This window comes from Sceloporus occidentalis, unplaced genomic scaffold, assembly GCF_023333645.1.
Source record: "Sceloporus occidentalis isolate IW3139 unplaced genomic scaffold, rSceOcc1.0.p SCAF_4, whole genome shotgun sequence".
Taxonomy (NCBI): domain Eukaryota; kingdom Metazoa; phylum Chordata; class Lepidosauria; order Squamata; family Phrynosomatidae; genus Sceloporus; species Sceloporus occidentalis.
In genome coordinates, this window is record NW_028316984.1 from 19,044,721 (window position 1) to 19,063,626 (window position 18,906).

Genomic DNA, 18,906 nt, shown 5'->3' on the forward strand with positions numbered 1-18,906 from the left:
CCATCTGGGACCTCCCAGAGAGGTAGGACCGGAACCACTGGAGCGCAGTGCCCCCGATACCCACCTCTGCCAGGCGCCCCAGAAGGATACCATGGTCTATGGTATCGAAAGCCGCTAAGATGTCCAAGAGCACCAGCAGGGAATGATCCTGTGGGTACAGCTATCTCCTTTCTTGGGGATTGGAATGCATATTGACTATTTCCAATCTGTGGACCATTATTCTGTTTTCCATTTTTGTTGACAGATTTTAGTTAGGAGTAGATTCTGTCTCTGTAGACTGAAGCAGCTCTATTTGATATGCCACCTATTCCTAGTGATTTATTTCTTCCAAGTGCTCTAAGTGTAGTTTCCACTTCACTTTCTAAAACTGTGGATTCATCTTCAAATGGTTCTTCCTTGAATGAATCTGTCATCTTTTAATCTTTGGGGTATTGTTTCCATTGTCTTTTTATTTCTACTTGGTCATGTAATGTGTTCTCCTGCTGGTTGCAGAGCATCTCCGCTCTTGGTTTAAATTTCCCCTTGATATGATCCGCATATTTTAATGAGTTGGAAATGACAGACTGAATAACCTAAATAGAATCATTCAATATACAGCTAGCCATTTAACAGTGGAATGGCTTTGCAGGGGGGAATAGCAGCGAGAAGGCCAAACAAAGGGTACAACAGGAGTTCCATATCTTGGCCAAGGCCCATTCCCCCTCTGGTATCCGCTTGCCATGGTAGATGTCAGAACACTAGCCCAGGGAAGTCAGCAAAGGAAAACATCACTACCCTAATAAGTAGGATTACCACTCCTAATTAAAAGTACACTAGTATATTTTAATGATACTTCTGACAGCTGTTCACGTCCTGGCTTAAAGTCCTCATTTCCAATAAAATCTTCAACCTGGGTTTCAGAAGTGAGGGAGCCAAATGAACCAGCTAGTGTATGTAAAATATTTGCTGCAGGCTTGCCTTTCTCCATTGCAATATGTTCTGCTAGATTTACTGAAGTCATTTCTAAAAATACTAGCTTTTAGCAAAACATTTTGGAGTCTTTATGAGCGCACATTGCTCAGAGTTGCATAAACGGTATCTGAATTGCTTTGTGCTGTGGTCACCCAAAAGAGATTTTTTACCCCCTCTGGCTCACTTTTCTAACTAGCCGAAGGAAAGAAAAATATCCAATTGTCAAAGCATCTGATGTATTCTTGGTCTCCCTTTCATGATCCTACCCTGTTGTCTTAACATTATCTTGACTGCATAAAAATTGGCAACTATATTGTTTACCCCCCCCTTTCTTTTAAATACATAAATTGCAGAAGGCTCCCCCCCACCCATTGTAGATTACCATATTATTGTCTATTTAAAACTCTTTCCTATTCTCATCTTACATCCCCTTGGGGACCTGAGACAGATCATAATGGGGAAAAGCTTTCAAACATACCAGATTTTGACATAAATTTATCTACCTCTAGCATGTTTTCTTACCCTGCTTTGTTAATTATCAGAGCCATCTGTGGTGAAGTCAGGGCTTCCTCCTTTATCACTTGCTAAATTGTGTGCTAAAGTCACATTATTCTATCTCAGATATCACATTCATTTCACTGATGACAGAACCAGACCAATATAAACAGGATTAGGATTTAATTACCTGATCCAACATTTAAGTCTATCCTTTTCAAATAACAGGACAATGCCAGGCACCTAAAATGGCATACTTACATGAGGGAGACAGATTGGAGAGGAAGACAAAAGAGCAATTGCCTTATGAAGCAGTTCATAGATTATTCAAAACCTGATGACTCTCACAGCTGTATATCACAGCTTACCACAGCTGTGTGACAAGACAGCAAGTAGCAAATGGAAGGACAGCCATGGTAGTATAGTGATTTGAGTGTTGGACTCAGAGAAGCCAAGTTTGACATCCTCACTCAACTATGGAAACTCACTGGGTGGCCTTGGGCAACTCACACTCTCTCATCCTCAGAGGAAGGCAACAGCAAACTCTCTTTAAACGTATCTTGCCAAGAAACTCGCAAGATAGGGTCAACTTTGGGCCACAGAGTGAACAGAGGTCCTTACCATAATTTGTAGAAAGACTGTCTTTATTCTTCTGTAGTTATTCCTATAAAAATAAACTTATACTGTACATCTGGAATACCAACAAATCCCTATATATCCCTATAAAATATCCTGCATGTATTCATTGGCTGTCTTCCATGCAGGTACTAACCAGGGATGACCCTGCTTGGCTTCCAAGATGAGAAAAGATCTGGTTTCTTTAGAGTATTTGGCCAGAAATTCTTATCACCAGTCAAATGGATAAGCACTCAGCCAGCCAAGGCTGAGAAATGCAGTTCAATGCAACATCTGTATCTCTACAATAAATACCAAATAAGCGAGAGCCAGTGCGGCATAGTGTTGGACTATGGCTCTGGATACCAGGTTTTGATTCCCAGCTTGGCCATGAAACCCACTAGGACTAGGTGATCTTGGAAAAGTCACATGCTCTCAGCCTCAGGGAAAGGCAATGACAACCTCCTCTGAATAAATCTTGCCAAGGAAACCCCATGACAGGTTCACTTTAGGATTACCTTAAGTCAAAAATGATTTCAAGGCACACAACACACACATTTTATTTATCACTGACCTTGTTCTGAACATTTGCAATTAAAAGACTAGAGACATCATTGTTCTGGATTAGTACATATTCTAATACATGCCTGGGTGTGCATACTAGAGATCCCAATATTACTCATCTGGCCTTACTTTTCTGAAATATACTGTGTGCCCTTCATGTTTTACTGATCCAACCATGACTAGGCTAGGCTCCAAAGTAAAGTCAGGAAGGAAGTTAGGGTTAGTAACTAAACCAAAGTTATGAAGTGTGTTCATAGCAGCAACAGCTGCTGAACCAAACTTTTCTTGATTCATTTTTGAATCTACATCTGAGATATTTTGATTCCTGGGATCATTTTAAGGACATTATGAACTAATTGGTTAGGTGCATAAACACTTCCTTGAGTGTTGTTTGTAAATCAAAAAGTGGGATAAAAATGTAATGAAATCATTAATTCATCTTTCACCCATTGGACTAAAGGGGCAGATTTGGGATCTTCAGAATAAAGTTTCAAGACATTCAAGATTATCTGGCACACCTTGAGATCAGATATAAACATGACTCCAGCAGTGGTGCAGGGACAAAGGTCAGCCATTCAAAATTATAGTCTCCACTGTTTTGCCCACAGGAAGACTCCCAAGAATGTGGGCACTTCTCTTGAACCATAACAACAAATGAATTCTAGCTGTTTCCATCTACATCAGAAGCACTTCTTTTGTAAAGCTAAAGAGTCTTAATTGCCCATTCAGGATGAAGCCATCCACAAATACTTTGCATGATAGCAACATAGTCTGCTGGGAAAATCCATCCTTCTCTATTGCCATGAGGAAAATTTGGGGGATGATGATTACTGATATCTCTGCTGAGTGGAAAGTTCAAATACTCGGATCCCATGAGTGTTGAGTCCATTCCAACACTGGACTCAGTAAATAGCACGTTTAGGCCCTAGTGCCTATTCGGGGTCCTTGTTTCACTTAATGACATGGCCATGTAAATAGTGACACAACTGTTTCATTACCTTCAATTTGAGCTAACCAAAAAGAAGAAGACCAAGTCACTATGGGAAAGAATCCACAACACTAAACATACGGACTAGAATAACCTCACTGAACTTACTAAGACTTACTACATTACAGAAGACACTCTTCAAAATATTTACTCAGAAGTAAGTTACATTGATTTCAACAGAGAATACTTCCAAATGCGTATGTTTAGAATCACAGGCTCCACCTCACTACCAAAAGACTCCCACAATGTTTTCTCTTTATTTTACACGCAATGTGTTGGCAGTGAAGGAAACAAGGACTCTTTCCTTTTGGTTTCCTATTTATTTAAACATAACTGTTCTCCCATTGCCACAGTAAGGCAGCGGCACTTGGCAAAGAATGCTACTTGAAGTAGATTTGCTGGGAATGTTTACATTTCTACTTGTAAAATATACTAAGCCCTTCGTGCAGTAATGTGTTGTGCTTATAAATGTTGCTTAACTGTAAAGCGTCAGATTGGGAGCGAGAAGGGACTCAAGGGAAGCGGCACAAAGCAGTTGAAAGTTTTACTCTACATACATTGTAATTTCTCAGAATTATAAAGAAAACCATTTGGTCTTTTGGGAGTGACTTATTAAAGGCTTCTCAACTTCTGCCCCCTCTTCAAAAATGCTTGGCAAATCTAAGAAAAATAGTATCAACATTTTGGAAATTCAAAATAATCTTGAAGACACATGTTAAATGATATTCTCGGTCATCCTTGTGAACTTTCCTAAAGCTATAGGTTTTTTTGTTTTGTTTTCAATTTTGCAAATGCTGAAAAATCCAACATCTCACACATCGATTTGTGTAATGGCATGGCTTGCAGAGAATGTGATGGAGAACAGCAATAAACTAAATGTGGAGGAGGGGTGCCCATAACTTGAGATGCCTAGGTTCAAGTCTCCACTGAGTGATAAAACTCAGTGGATGAACTTCAGTCAATCATTCTGTCTCGACATGACAAATCTGAAAAGGTTGTTGTGATGAAAAAGAGGGGAGGTGTAGAGCCACGAATGACGCAACCATGAGGTCACTAAAGAAAAGTTGCTATATAAATGTAAGCGATAAATAAATAAAATATGTAACATTTGCTAGAGATGGAATATGAATGTGCCCCATCTGCAAGAAGTGAATTGGAATTTTTGTATACTGTATCTTCATCATTATAAAATAAAAAAAATAAAAATTTTATTTATATACCGCCCTTCCATAAGATCAGGGCGGTTTACAACAATTAAAATACACAATATTCAGTTAAAACCATATCAAAATTACATAAATCATACAATAAAACAAAATCAAAAACAAAAACAAAAACAAAAGCAAAAGCCCCCGGGTTAGCCAATCCATTGCCTGTGCGGCGGGGGGGGGGGGCCTATGGGGCCTTATTCGGGGAATGCTATCTGAAACAGGTAGGTCTTCAGATCCCGTTTGAATTGGGCCAGGGAGGTAGCTGAGCGGAGCTCTATGGGCAGCGTATTCCAGAGGGCCGGGGCGGCGGTGGAAAAAGTCCTCCTAGAAGTGGAGGACAATCTCGCCCCGGGAACCCTAAGTAGTTGCTGCCCAGATGTTCTGAGGGTGCGGGGCGGAATGTACGGGGAGAGGCGGTCCTTCAGGTATCCTGGGCCCAGGCCATTTAGGGCTTTATAGGTCATCACCAACACCTTATATTGCGCCCGGAAGCGAATGGGCAGCCAATGGAGGTCTTTTAAAACCGGTGTTATATGGCTGGCCCTGGACGTACCAGTAACCAGCCTAGCTGCCATGTTCTGCACCATTTGAAGCTTCCGGGTTTGGTATAAGGGCTGCCCCATGTAGAGTCCATTGCAGAAATCCAGTCTCGAGGTTACCAGGGCGTGTACCACAGTTTCAAGGTCCCTCTGGGCCAGGTATGGGCGCAGCTGGCGAATAAGCCGACGCTGATAACAGGTGCTCTTGACCGTCACATTCACCTGAGCAGTCAGGTGAAGGGACGAGTCAAGAAGCACCCCCAGACTGCGCACGGAGTCCTTCACAGAGAGCGTGACCCCGTTCAGGACAGGTGGAACCACCGTCATTCCTGGACCGGGGGAACCTATCACGAGTACCTCCGTTTTCTCTGGATTCAGCTTGAGTCGGTTTTCCCTCATCCAGCCCATTACTGACTCCAGACAGGCCACGAGAGGACTGACGCCATCCTCAGTCACTGCATCAGTCGGAGACATAGAGAAAATAATCTGGGTGTCATCAGCGTACTGATAACCCCGCGCCCCATGTCTCCGGATGATCTCTCCCAGCGGTTATCATTAGCATGTGTTGTGTGTGCGTTGCGTTTGTAGTTCTCCAGATATGGCTGAAGTGCAACTCAAACACATTCCTCAAACTGACTAGGCTGCCTAGGGCTGCTAGAGTCCACCTTCATCTGGAGGGCCACAAAATTCCCATCGCTTGTGTACTGCAACAATTGCTGAACAGAGTGTGCATTGTAGACAGGATGCAATAAAAAACAGGAGTAGCTAATTTCATATACTGTTTCCACATAATCAGTCTGTTGCTAGTTTATTAATCATCATTTGTGTAACATTTACTGAGAGAAATGCAGCATTGCCATTATTCTCATTCACCTTCTATGTTTCTCAGAAAGATTAATTATTTGTCCCCATAGGATTAAGAAAAGAACAAAGGCTGGAGTAGTGGGCCATCCAAACCAGAGGTTGACAACTGTTGTTCTCCACTTTCAATCAGAACTCCCATCAGCCTTAGCCAGTACAGCCAATGGTTAGAGGCAATGGTAGCTAAAGCCCAAACCGTTATGGAGGGAAACAATTGCCTGCCCCCCCGACCTAAAAATACCTAAGAAATCTGTAGTCTAGTAGGTTTTGTCTTGTGTAAACAAGGCAAGAAATGGGGAGGGCATTCTAGAATTCACTTCACCAGCAGGAATTTAAAAACTTGATGCAAAGAGATCAGGAATACCACAGAAACACCAAAAGTACAGAGATTCAGCCACAGTGATCTTTGCATTATTGTGGCAGGCATGCAGGGGTCAGGCAGGCAGACCATGGAGAGTATTATCAGAGACATCAAGTTACAGAATCTACATACTTGCTGGCTGATATACTGCCAAGCCTTGCCTTATTTCAAGGCTGGTAACCCTGCTTTAAAACTGTAATTCAGCTTTGGTGCTGATGTCCCCAAAACACTGGATCATTACTGTCCGTTTTAAGCACTGGGTTTAACTGAGGGTGATGGGGCATATACAGAACCCAGAAACAAACATACATATGTGTATGCATCCATGGTGTATGCATCCCTTCCCATCAAGATGCATCCCAACTGGCAAGGCTGCACTTGGGAAAAGTCATTTTGTAGGGAAGATCAAATCAGACAATGTTCATTTTGCTAGCATGTTAAGAAAGTAGTATCCTGCATTTCCATATTGTCTAGGAAAGATCATGGGATGGGAAGTTCCCCCTTAGCCACAGGCACCTTGGAAATACAGGCTACTAGTCTATTAACTGGCCAACGGTTTTGTTGTTGGTATTGATGACGATGACGATGATGATGCAAGCTAGTTGATGCCTGAAGGCTTACTTGGAAGTCTTGGTATAAGTACAGTAATTTAATTAATTCATTAAACCAAACACCACTGTCAAATATTTTTGACAATTTTAAGCATATCATCATTTTTAGCCAACCTGAGATGGGGTTTGTTTTTAAATTGTATTGTAACTGATTCATCCTTAGGTTGGTTTCAAAGTAATCTTATGAACCTATAGGACTGATTGTGAATTGCATGTTCTACAGTGGGGTCCTGGTATTTGCTGGGGTTTGGTTTCAGGATCCCCCATGGATGCTGAAATTTGTGGTTGCTCAAATCCCATTATGTACAGTGGTGTAGGGGGAAAAAGTGGCAAAATCAAGGTTTGCTTTTAGGATTTTAAAAAATATTTTCAAGCTGCGGATGGTTGAATCCATGGATGCAGAATCCATGGATATGGAGGGCTAATTGTGTACCGCCACCCACCTTGATTCAACAGCGGTTGTGAAAGACAGCAGGTGTAAGAAATGCATTTTTAAACTACATAGATCTGGTAAGCTGCAGGATGCTTTTATCCCCAGCTGCCTTAAAATTTTGGCCCTGCAGAATGAACACCCACCTATCCCTCCTCCCTTTTTCCTGCACTACCAGCCATCTACCCAACTGAGTCCAGCATTATGTGTTACTCATAGCCTGTACCTGACACCTAAGCCAACAGATGTCCTCCCTTATTACAAGAACTAATTGGAAGAATGAGCCAAAAGGGCAAGAGATAAACGGGCTCAGGAGACGAATCTCCCACACACCCTCCCTCAGATGTGGTTTGTCTGGGTCAGGATGAGGGCAAGAGAAGAAAGCCACTGACAACTTCTACAGACAGTTGGATGTCGCACAGAGGGGAAGGGGAGAGGGGGCCTTCATTTTCCAGGGCTGTCACCCAGTTGCCTTTCTGTAAATGCTAAACCCAAATTACTCTACAAGAAATCTCACTCACTGCTGCAAAGGAACTCCAGTGCGATTGGACTTGCTTCCTGCTCCAGTTGCTCACATTTGTTTGAGCTGGAGAGTTTATTATGAAACGTTACTACTATGTACCTTTAGCAGGATGTACTCTCTACTTGCTCCTTTTTTAGTTTGTATTTTTTTTAATTAAACTTGTTTGCATTCAAAAGGGATCTCAGTTACATACAATGTTTCAGTACAACAAAAACAGAAAATAAAAAGGAGGAAAAATAACCACATTAGTCTCTAAAAGCCACCTATGCATCTATTAGTAAATTTCATCTATATATATTTCTTTCAAATGTTGCAAGCAATCTTAGATCTTCTATCTATTGAATCACAGATGTAGAAAAATAGTATTTCCAGTAATGAAGTATCAATCTTTTAGCAGTCAAAAGGGAATGAAAAATCCACTTCTGTTGGCCATACTGAACAAATAATTCAAAAGAACATACACTTCACTGGATATAAAGGAACTGTCCAAAACCATTTATTCATATGATTTTGTTGTTGTTGTGTGCCTTCAAGTCATTTCTGACTTATGCTAACCCTAAAGCCATATCACAGGGTCTTCTGGGGCTGAGTATGTGACTCAGGTCATCCAGTGGGTCTACATGGCTGGCTGGGGAACTGAATCCTGGTTTTCAGGGTTGCAATCCAACACTCAAAGCACTACAGCAGGTTGGCTCTCATGCATATGATTACTTCCTCCTCAAATGTAGTTACAATGGGACAACTCCAAACATATGCACTGAGGAAGCATTTGTGGTATTACATCTCCAACAATCTGCTGATTTAGGGAACCTTTCTTGAATAGATGCGCTGACCAATATACCTGAAAGAGCAAATTCTGCTATATAACATGTAGTCAGAGATCTATGGCCATATTAGTTATAGATGTTTATCCACTCCTTTCTTTAAGTGCAATTATCTAATCCAGAATAGTTACCATCTCCACCTCAATTCTGTTATTTACAAAGAATAAATTGGAGATTCTAAATAACACTCACTATATTAAAATATGGGATTTTGGGATCCAGTTTAATCTCCCTCATACAAGTACAAAGGAGTCATCACAGATTTGTGCTTGGACAAGTTTTGTACTACACCTCCCAGACTGCATGGCTGGGGGATTCTGAGAGTTACAATAGAACAAGTAACTTTTCCAAGCCCCTTTAAAGTGCATTAGAAGACTGTTCTCATCTGCATTTACATTATCTTGAGTATGAACCTTTAGGAGTTGACTTCCTAACCCACTTACACTAGTGTAGTTTTACTGAACTCGACAGTATGTAGACCAGATTCAGCTTCAAGCTAGTCTTTCCTCTTCACCATTAACAGCTTTGCTCATCCAAAACAAGTTTCAGGCCTCTTTGATTATATTTGTAAAGAACAGAGATTCAATCAAACTAAGTCAAGCGATTGGGGCTATATGGCTTAATCACAGCTCTGCTCTCCTCTATTAACTTTATGCCGGTATTAAGGAGAAATCAATCAGCTGAAATGAAGCATTAGCCACAATTTCCTCCTCACGTGGGAAAAGCAACAACAGGCAGAGGTTCATTTGCAACTAAAATTGCTCCTGAGGGTGGCATGGCGAGCGATCAGGAATGGTTCAGCTCCCAAAATGAGGGAGCTTCCTTTGCAATACATCTCTCTCTCCCTCCTTGGACTTCTAAGCATCCCCTTGAATTTACACTTAAAGTAGGGGCTGGAACTTGCAGTCAGAAGCACTGAAAGGCCACAGTGGAAATATATCATGAGCTGGAGAGCCGCAGTTAATTTGCACACCACAGTTCCATGGAATAAATGCAATTTGCAGAGCATTTTCATGAACACAGCAGATGCTAAAGTACAGTTGGTGGATATGTTCCATACTTTAGACAGTATTCTTGTTCTAATGCTCAACCCTGAAAACCCTTATGTAAACCCTTGAAAAGTCATGATATGTCTTAGAAGTTACAAAACTGAAACCTGAACCCAACTAAAGTAGACCCAACAAATGGCAATCCTATTAGTTCATTGGGTTTGCTCTAGTTGGTGCTGGCAACTGGATTTAGGCCCTTACTTTCAAGAAGGTTGGCTTCTTTTTATTTGCATACCCTCTCCTGCACATGCTTGCCAACAATTTTATTTTCTGAAACCTTGAGGTGAGGACTAGACACTTACTTTCAAGTAAAAGAAAGATGAGTTGCTCAGTGTTCTAGAAAAGCCTGCAGGCAATATAAAAGAAACCATAAAAAGCTTGCATGTATTGAAACTGCAGCTCTAATTGTCCCTTGCTAGCATAGCCAGTTATGAAGGATGATGGGAACTGGCGCCCTGCAACATCAGGAGAGCCAAAGCTGGCCCATCTCTGAAACAGCGACAAACTGCAGAGAAGGATGAACAGTTCAGAAAATGAAACGCATAGATTTTTACAGCATAGATTTGTTTTCATTCTTGCATCACAAACACAGAAAAATAAAAGCCACTAGTATAGCCATCACCTTCCAATAAGACTCCCTCCTTTATCAAAGAATATGAAAGCCTCGCTGAAAATAATGAATTTCCCTCCTATGAAGTCAGAGCTCTCACTGTTTAGGTGCATCAGCTGAATATTCACCAATTTATGCCTTTTGATTTGCCTGCCTTACTCCTTCCAACCATTTTAACAGCTTCCTACAGCCACATCCAGCCTCCATTCTGGGTGGCAAAGCCATCAAAGTTACTACTAAGAGACCGAGGGCTGATTTGTCTTACCTATGTACTGCTATTTTGTTTGGGTGGGTAACCTTTGTCTTAATAGAATTTTTATGGATTGCTTGGGTTTTTCTTCTGCTTCAGTGGTCCAAGCAAATCAATGCCAAGTGGTAAAAGAGATTGCTCTTCACTACAAACAGGGACAGCCCTCCCTCCCTCCGTTCTTCCCCCATCCAGCTGGCAAAGGACAAGAATCAGCAACAAACAGCGAGTGGGAAATGGCAACTCTCTGGAGCGAACCAAGTTGTCTGCGGTTGTTGTATTTTGGCCCACAAACAACAGTGGAAAAGCAAAACAAGTTACGTTCTCCTCCCCAAATATCCAAACCATCTGATTTACACCCCTTCCAATCCTTGTTAACAATGCCATTTGGTTTGCATCAAACTTTTCACTGGGGCTTTAACAATACAGAAGACCCTGCACTGCGGCCTGAAAAAGTTACATCATTTGTGTTGCAGTGGGGATAGGAGTCCTACATCTGCAGCTCTGCCAGCAAATAGAAAGAAGCGGGAGGACTCTGGGGAACACAACAGCTGCAGAGCATAGCAGAGGTGTTTCTTATTCACAGGGATGGTGGGAGGAACCCAAAGGCACCTCCAGCCAATCCCTGGCCAGGAAGGTAGCACTTTTCATTCAGAAATCTCTCTCTCACACACATACATACACACAGTGTACCCTGAGCAGGTGCATGGGGGTGGAAGGGAAGCTCCTGCGGAGCCACTCAGCTCCATGGAGCGCAACCAAGCCACTCAACCTAGCCACATTCTTCATTATCCATTAACATAACTTTCATATTTGGTGACATAATTTTCTTTTAAGCAATAACAAGACACGGATCCAAGCAAGAAATGTGCCCCCATTCTTCTGCCAGTATGTGGGTTGTACACAGAAGCAAGCAAGACCTGTCTTAACAAGAGCCCCAGGGGGAGTACAACTGTCATTAGAGGGAGTACTCAACCATTCCTCTTGAGAAACCCCCCTTCTTTCCAGCCTAGTGAACTCAACTATAGAGGACCCTACTCCTTGGCCAGTGGTGAAGTGAAGGAGAAGGAGCCATCTTGTTCTTTCTCTTAGACCGGCCCTTAAGAGCCTTAAGATTCTTAAACTGATAGATTGAACAGGTGATTGCCCTGCCAACAAGCAACACATCTTGCCACATAGATGCTTCAACACTTGGGAAAAATTATCATTATTCTGTGCCTTCAAGTTATTTCTGACTTATGGCAACCCCAAGGCAAACCTATCATGGGCTTTTCATGGCCAGATTTGTTCAGAGGAGGTTTGCCATGGCCGAGAGTGTGTGTGTTACCCAGTGGTTTTCATGAGCTGAGTTGGGAATCCAACCCTGGTCTCCAGAGTTAGAGTGCAACACTCAAACCACTGTGCCACATGGGGAAAATGATACCTCCTCCATTTTTAAAATGTGAACTTCTTATACACCCAAGATCCTCTTGTAGTCTCAAAAAAAGAATCACTTTTGCAAGTTCTGGTGTTCGGTTCCCTCTCCCCAAAACAGCTTTGAGGATGAGAAGAGCACCACTGGGGGCTGCCCAGAAGGTAGTCTGAGGGAGAGTCAGGTGGCACAGCTGAAATGCCACACCATTTCAGTGGGCCCTCTGTGACTCACAGCGGGACAGGGACTTGGCTGGTATTACCTGGCATTCTACAGTCATGCCATGCACCTGACCAGATCCTCTCACCCCCATCTAGTTTTGCTTCTGCCAGAGGAAGGTTAGGCCATTAATACATATGTATGTGTGTGTATATATACACTGATATACATATATATATATATGTAGACGTGTGTGTATAGCCTGCTGCCAAGTAGCAGAGGGCTGCTGCAGTCTCCAGGAGGATGACAGCAACAGCGGCAGTCCCTCTGCAGCGCTGCACTAGTGCCAGGAATTTGGGAACAAGTCTGCCTTTACTACCAGATCCATCATCCCTCCCGCTCCTTGCTCCCCCGCCTTCTCCTCCATTACTCCAATCACATGTTTCTGATTTCCCTGCTGATTTCCCTTAAATCATCAGGCTGGGCAGACTGGGGGAGGAGGAGGAGGAGGAGGGATCTTCTGGAGGGCTCCATGCCATGGTGCTGATGAGATGGCTAATAATCTGCTGAGAAAGGGGCTGAAGGAAGCTGCAGGAGAAATGACAAAAATGGGGGGGGGGGGGGAGTCTGGCTGAGAGGAACAGCAGCTCCAAAGAGTTACCTTCCTTACCCTGGGAGGCTAAGCCCACTTCTTGGTCATTTTGCTTTTGAAAGTTGACCTAAGTGACTGCCCTGGCTAACTGCACCTGAGAGAAGAAGAAGGCCTGAGACATTTTGCTGCCTGAGATGGAGCAACAAGTTGTACCCACGACCTGCACGCAAGCACACTTTACCGTGTGTGCTTTACTGCCAGGTGTGGAGGAGGGTTTGTTGTGGGATTTGGGGTGTCAAACGTAGCTACTGTTGCATCTTGATTTGGGTGTGCATACATTGGTGTGGAGGCACCCAAATCAAGATGCAACATTTTGACGCCCGAGTCAGAAAATCCCACAGCAAACCCTCCTCCTCCGGGCCTGGCAATAAAATGGCCACCACAGCAACAAACTAATCATTAAACCATGAAGTCGAAGGCTTTCATGGCCAGCATCCATCGTTTTTTGTGGGTTTTTCGGGCTGTGTGGCCATCTTCTAGAAGAGTTTATTCCTGATGTTTCACCTGCATACTCTGAAGATGCCAGCCACAGATGCTGGTAAAATGCCAGGAATAAACTCTTCTAGAACATGGCCACATTGCCTGAAAAACCCACAAAAAACTATGGATGCCGGCCACGAAAGCCTTCAACTTCACAAAGGACTGACTCTCTAACTGCATCTGAGGAAGTAGGCTCAGATCTGGGAAAGCTCATGTGACTAACTTCTTTCTTCCCTTATTCCCCAAGGTGCCGCAAGATGCCTTTGCATCCTGATTTTTCCAGATTAACGTTTCAATTCTAACCTTACAATGAAGGAAAATACCAAGTGGGTCTCTGCCTTGCCCTCTCAGCCCACCATCTCTTTTCAACACACTTTCCCACTCCGGGGTTTTGTTGTATGGGTTGGAAAGGCACTGGAGTTTTATTATCTCATGTCCTTTTATATTTGGAGCCTTGGAGGAGGACATTATTGGGAGGCCAGGGTTCGAATCCTGGCTCAGCCGTGGAGACTCACTCTCTCAGCCTCAGGGGAAGGCAATGGCAAACCCACTCTTGAGGAACAAATCTTGCCAAGAAAGCCCCAGGACAGGTTTGCCTCAGGGTCGCCTTAAGTCAGAAACTCCCTGAAGACACACAACGGCAACAAGAAGCCTATATGGCCGATATATTGGCTTACACATTGTAAACCGCTTAGGGAGCGCTTAAGTGTACTGATAAGCGGCATAGAAATGTACTTGCTATTGCTATATAGTTAACACAAGAAGGCAGGAGGGTCTTCAGTTTTGGGACCCTTTCCCTCTCGGCTGCCCTCCTTCCTAAATCCCCCCTTCTTCTTCATCTTCCTTCTCCATTCCTGCTTTTTTTCGCCTCCTCTCTGAGAAGGGCCAAAGCTGCTGAGGGAGTCTTAGGCTTATTCTGGGTGACTAGAGGCCCTCACAAAAAGGAGGACATTCTGGACAAAAGGGAGGACGTGACCCAAGAAAAGCTACCACCCCTCAAGAGAAATATAAACCTGTGCTCCAAAGGGAGGACAGGGAAGGAAGGAAGGAAGGAAGGAAGGAGGGAAAGATTCAGGGAAGGAAGGAAAGAAAGAGAGGAAGAGGAAGGAGAGAAAGAGAAAGGGAAGGAGGGAAGGAAACAGAGGAAGGAAGGGAAGGAGGGAGCGGAAAGAGGAGGAAAGGATAGGAAGGAAGGAGGGGGAGGAGAAATATCAACCCGTGCTCCAAAGGGAGGGCATTTGGGGACTCCTCCTGGGCAGGGAGGCTGAAATGGAGGACGTGCCCTGGAAAAGGAGGACGGGTGTCCTCTCCATGGCGGGCGGGTGGCACCACAGGCTGCGGGGCAGAAGGAGTGGCCAGGAGCAGGAGCCAGAGGAGGGGGCCATGAGGAAAAGCCTCCCTCCCAGGTCTTCCTGGAGGCATGTCCTCCTTTTCCAGGACCTGTCCTCCACTGCCCAGGGGGGAATTCCCAAACGTCCTCCGGTTTGTCAGAGGGACTAAGAAGCACGAGTTTGTATTCCTGTGAGGGATGTCTGTGTGTTGTGTCGAAAGGCCCCAGGAGGACGGGAGAAGCAGCGAGGAGGCTCAGGGAGACCACACGTCCTCCTCCTTTTCCCGGACCCGTCCTCCATTCCAGCCTCCTGTCCAGGAGGAATTCCAACATGCCCTCCCTCTGGAGCACGAGGGAGAAGCAGGGGTTTCTACTTCTTTTCTTTGGCCCTGCCCTCCATTTTTCTGGGAGGTCCTCCATTTGGCGGTGAAGAGGACCCCTGGTGCCTCCCGCCCTTCAGTGCCAGCCAGCCAGCTTGCCAGCTCCCTTCTCCTGGCGGGACTGGGGCAGGAGGAGGAGGGGGGGGCAAGGCCGGAGGCACTGCCGCAAGGCTGGGCTCTGCCAAAAAGGAGGGAAGGAGGGAGAGAGAGAGAGAGAGAGAGAGATGCCACTACCGCCAGCACGAAGGGAGGAGAGGAAGGAAGGAAGGAGGAATGGAGGAGGGAAGGAAGAAGGGAGGGAAAGAGAGGAAGGAACGAAGAAGGAAAAAAAGGAAGGGAAGAAGAGAAAGAGGGGAAGGAAGGAAGGAGCCCGCTGCCTTGGCAGCAAAGAACCCGGGGCGAGCGGGCGGGCATGGTCCTCCAAGTGCCCACCCGTGCCGTCCTCCTTTTCAAGGACGTGTCCTCCATGCCAGCCTTCCTGTCCAGGAGGCATGCCAAAACGTCCCCCACTGCGAGCCATGAGTAAGAAAAGCAGGGATCTCTCTTCCTAGCCGTGCTTTTTAGCTTGGCTGACGTCCTCCCTTTTATTTCTCTGTCCTCCATTTCGCGGCGCCTGGTCCTCCTTGGCTCTCTCTCTTTTAAGAACAGGAAAGAACGGGGAAGGGAGCGAAAGAGAGCTTGCATCTCCTCTATCCAGCTATAAAACCCTTCGCTCTCTTTCTGGAGCCGACTTTGGAGTCATTGCCACCCTCTCCTTGGGGGAAAAACCCCACTGAGCTTGAAGGAGTTTGAAGGCTGGCTTTCCCCTCCTTCTCCGCTTGAGTCTTGGGTTCGAGTCCCGCTCTCCGCCCTTTTGCCTTGCCTCCCCCAGAAAGCCTCCGTCGGAAACCGTACTTCCCAGAGGCGGCGGGGGAAAGGCACTTTGCTCATGCTCAGAGTCCTTCCTTTTCCAGACTTAACCCCGTCCAACTGAATGGAGGGCTGGCTTGAGAGGAAACCCACTTCCGCACTGCTGGAGAAATAACCCGGCTTGGGGCCACTTGTAGCGGCCAGAGCTCCACGCTGTGGAATTCTGGGAAGGGTAGCTTGTTTTCCCTGCCGGATCGGTGTCTACTTCGGGGATCAGACCTCCGACCAGGAGTCCTTTGAAGGCGGAGGGATTTAGGGCGCCCTCTTGGCCCTTGAAAGGGATGAGCTCCAGCCTCGCTCTCGCTCTCTCTCTTCTTGCCTTCCTGGGGTTTGGAAAGGAGCCGACGGCTTCCCTTTGGGAGCAAGACCTGGGGGTTTGGGGGGCTCTGTGGAATGACTGGAGAGGCTGCCTTCCTTTCCTCCGGCATCTTCTCTCTGCCTCTGTCCCCTCTGAGGAACCAAGTCCCACCAAGAGCAAAGTTTCTTCCTGTGGAGACCCTTAAGCTTTCCGTGGCGAGTTTCTCTCCAGAGCCGGAGAGGCTGTGCCCAGGCAGGCGGGATTCGAACCCAGGTCTCCACTAGCGACTTCAAACCCAACCCTCAACCCGAACCAGGCTCCACTCCCTTCTCAGAAACCCCCCTTCCCTCGAAACAACTTCGCAGGGCCGCTTTTAGGGTACAGAAAGCTCGCTTTTCCTTCGGCGCAAGAGGCTGGCGAGCTCCGATCCGCCTGGTTTCGACTCCGCCACTCCTCCGCCACCGGAGACCTCCTCACCCGCTTTGATACCGCTTTAACAGCCCTAGCTCCAGAATTCTCCCAACTCCATCGCCTGCAGCCAGGACTGACAAGGCGGTGTCAAACCGGGTTAGATCTCCGGTGCGGATGCGGTCCAAACTGCCCCAGCCCTCCCCCATGGGCTGCTGCTTCTGGTCTTGTGCCTTACCTGCCGCCGCTTGCGCCTTGACGCCGGAGCCGGCCGAGGCGAGCACTAGAAATCCCCAAACCAGAGGCACTACTGTATCCATGGCTCCGGAGGGAAGCCCGAGCCAGCAGAACGGGGCCGCCAAGCCTTTTCCCCTGCCTGCCTTCCTTCCTTGGCAGGGGATCCCAATTCCTTCCTTCTTTCTTTCTTCTCCTAAAATCAAAGCCTCCAGCAACTCCTTGGATCCAAGGCAGGGAGGAGGAGGCAGTGGCAGAGGATGACGCCTCACCCAGAAAGAGAGAGAGAGAGGCAGGGATGGAGAGACACGGCTCCCTTCTCCTTCTCTACCCGGAGCGAGACGATCGCGGCAGCCCTCCGAAGCCAGGCTCTTCTTCTTCTTCTCCTCCGCCCCGCCGCCTTGGCATCGCCCAAAGTGGATGCCAACCTGGAGCCCTTCCCTTTCTGTCTGTCTGCCTGTTTTCCCTCCGGGGCTGGCTTTGGGGGGGTTTCTCTTTCCTCTGAGCCTCTGCCCTGGGGCTGGCAGCAGCAGGTCCTCGCTTCCTCCTCCTTCTTCTGCCCAAGAGGCGTTGTCCTGGGCAAAGGCTTCCCTCCGAGGCTGCCGCTCTGAGCTGCTGCTGCTGCTTCTGCTGCTGCCCCGTTGGCTTCCTCCTTCCCTCTGGCTGCCTCCGAGCTCCTCGGCCGCCTTTTCAGGGAGAGCCTAGAGCCGCCGCGTGGGGCTGGCAGGCGGAGGAGGAGGAGGAGGAGGATCCCCTTTCACGCTCCTCGCCCACCGACCCGCCCCTTCCCTGGCTCCCCCTGGAAACTAGGCAAGGCAAGCCAAGCAGGGGGAAAGAGGGCCCTCCCAGCCCCCAGGGCACTTCCCTTCCCAGGCAAAAGTCACACTCTCTCAGCCTCAGGGGGAAAGCAAGGGAGAACCTCCTCTGGGGACAAACCTTGAGAGGGTCGCCTTAGGGTCGCCATAAGTCGGAAAGGAATGGAAGGCACACAGCAACACCTGCACATCTGTGTGTGTGTGCATCCTGCTACAGATCATGCTACAGGCACGCAGCAACAACCACCTTGGCCAATGGGGTCTCCAAATCTATCTATCTATCTATCTATCTATCTATCTATCTATCTATCTATCTATCTATCTGCCTATCTATTTATCTGCCTATCTGCCTATCTATCTGCCTATCTATCCATGCATCTGCTTGTATGTCTCTATCTATCTATCTATCTATCCATCCATGGATCTGCCTGCCTGCCTGCCATATATATATCTACCTACTTACTTACCTATCTATCTATCTATCTATCTATCTATCTATCTATCTATCTATCTACCTACCTACCTACCTACCTATCTATCCATGCATCTGCTTGTATGTCTCTATCTATCTATCTATCTATCTATCTATCTATCCATCTATCCATGGATCTGCCTGCCTGCCTGCCATATATATATCTACCTACTTACTTACCTATCTATCTATCTATCTATCTATCTATCTATCTATCCATCCATGGATCTGCCTGCCTGCCTGCCATATATATATCTACCTACTTACTTACCTATCTATCTATCTATCTATCTATCTATCTATCTATCTACCTACCTACCTACCTACCTATCTATCCATGCATCTGCTTGTATGTCTCTATCTATCTATCTATCTATCTATCTATCTATCCATCTATCCATGGATCTGCCTGCCTGCCTGCCATATATATATCTACCTACTTACTTACCTATCTATCTATCTATCTATCTATCTATCTA

At 46.0% G+C, this 18,906-nt stretch overlaps 1 protein-coding gene across 2 annotated transcripts in view; it reads right to left on the reverse strand.

Annotated features, from left to right (window-relative positions):
• NRP2 (neuropilin 2) overlaps positions 1-17,789 on the reverse strand; it is a 229,475-nt gene extending 211,686 nt beyond the window's left edge. For both annotated transcript variants that reach the window (XM_089519341.1, XM_089519342.1), the window contains exon 1: positions 17,145-17,789. In XM_089519341.1, coding sequence (XP_089375467.1) covers positions 17,145-17,226 — 82 coding nt within the window. In that variant the 5' untranslated portion in view covers positions 17,227-17,789. The remainder of the gene's footprint in view (positions 1-17,144) is intronic.
• Positions 17,790-18,906: the final 1,117 nt, after the last annotated feature.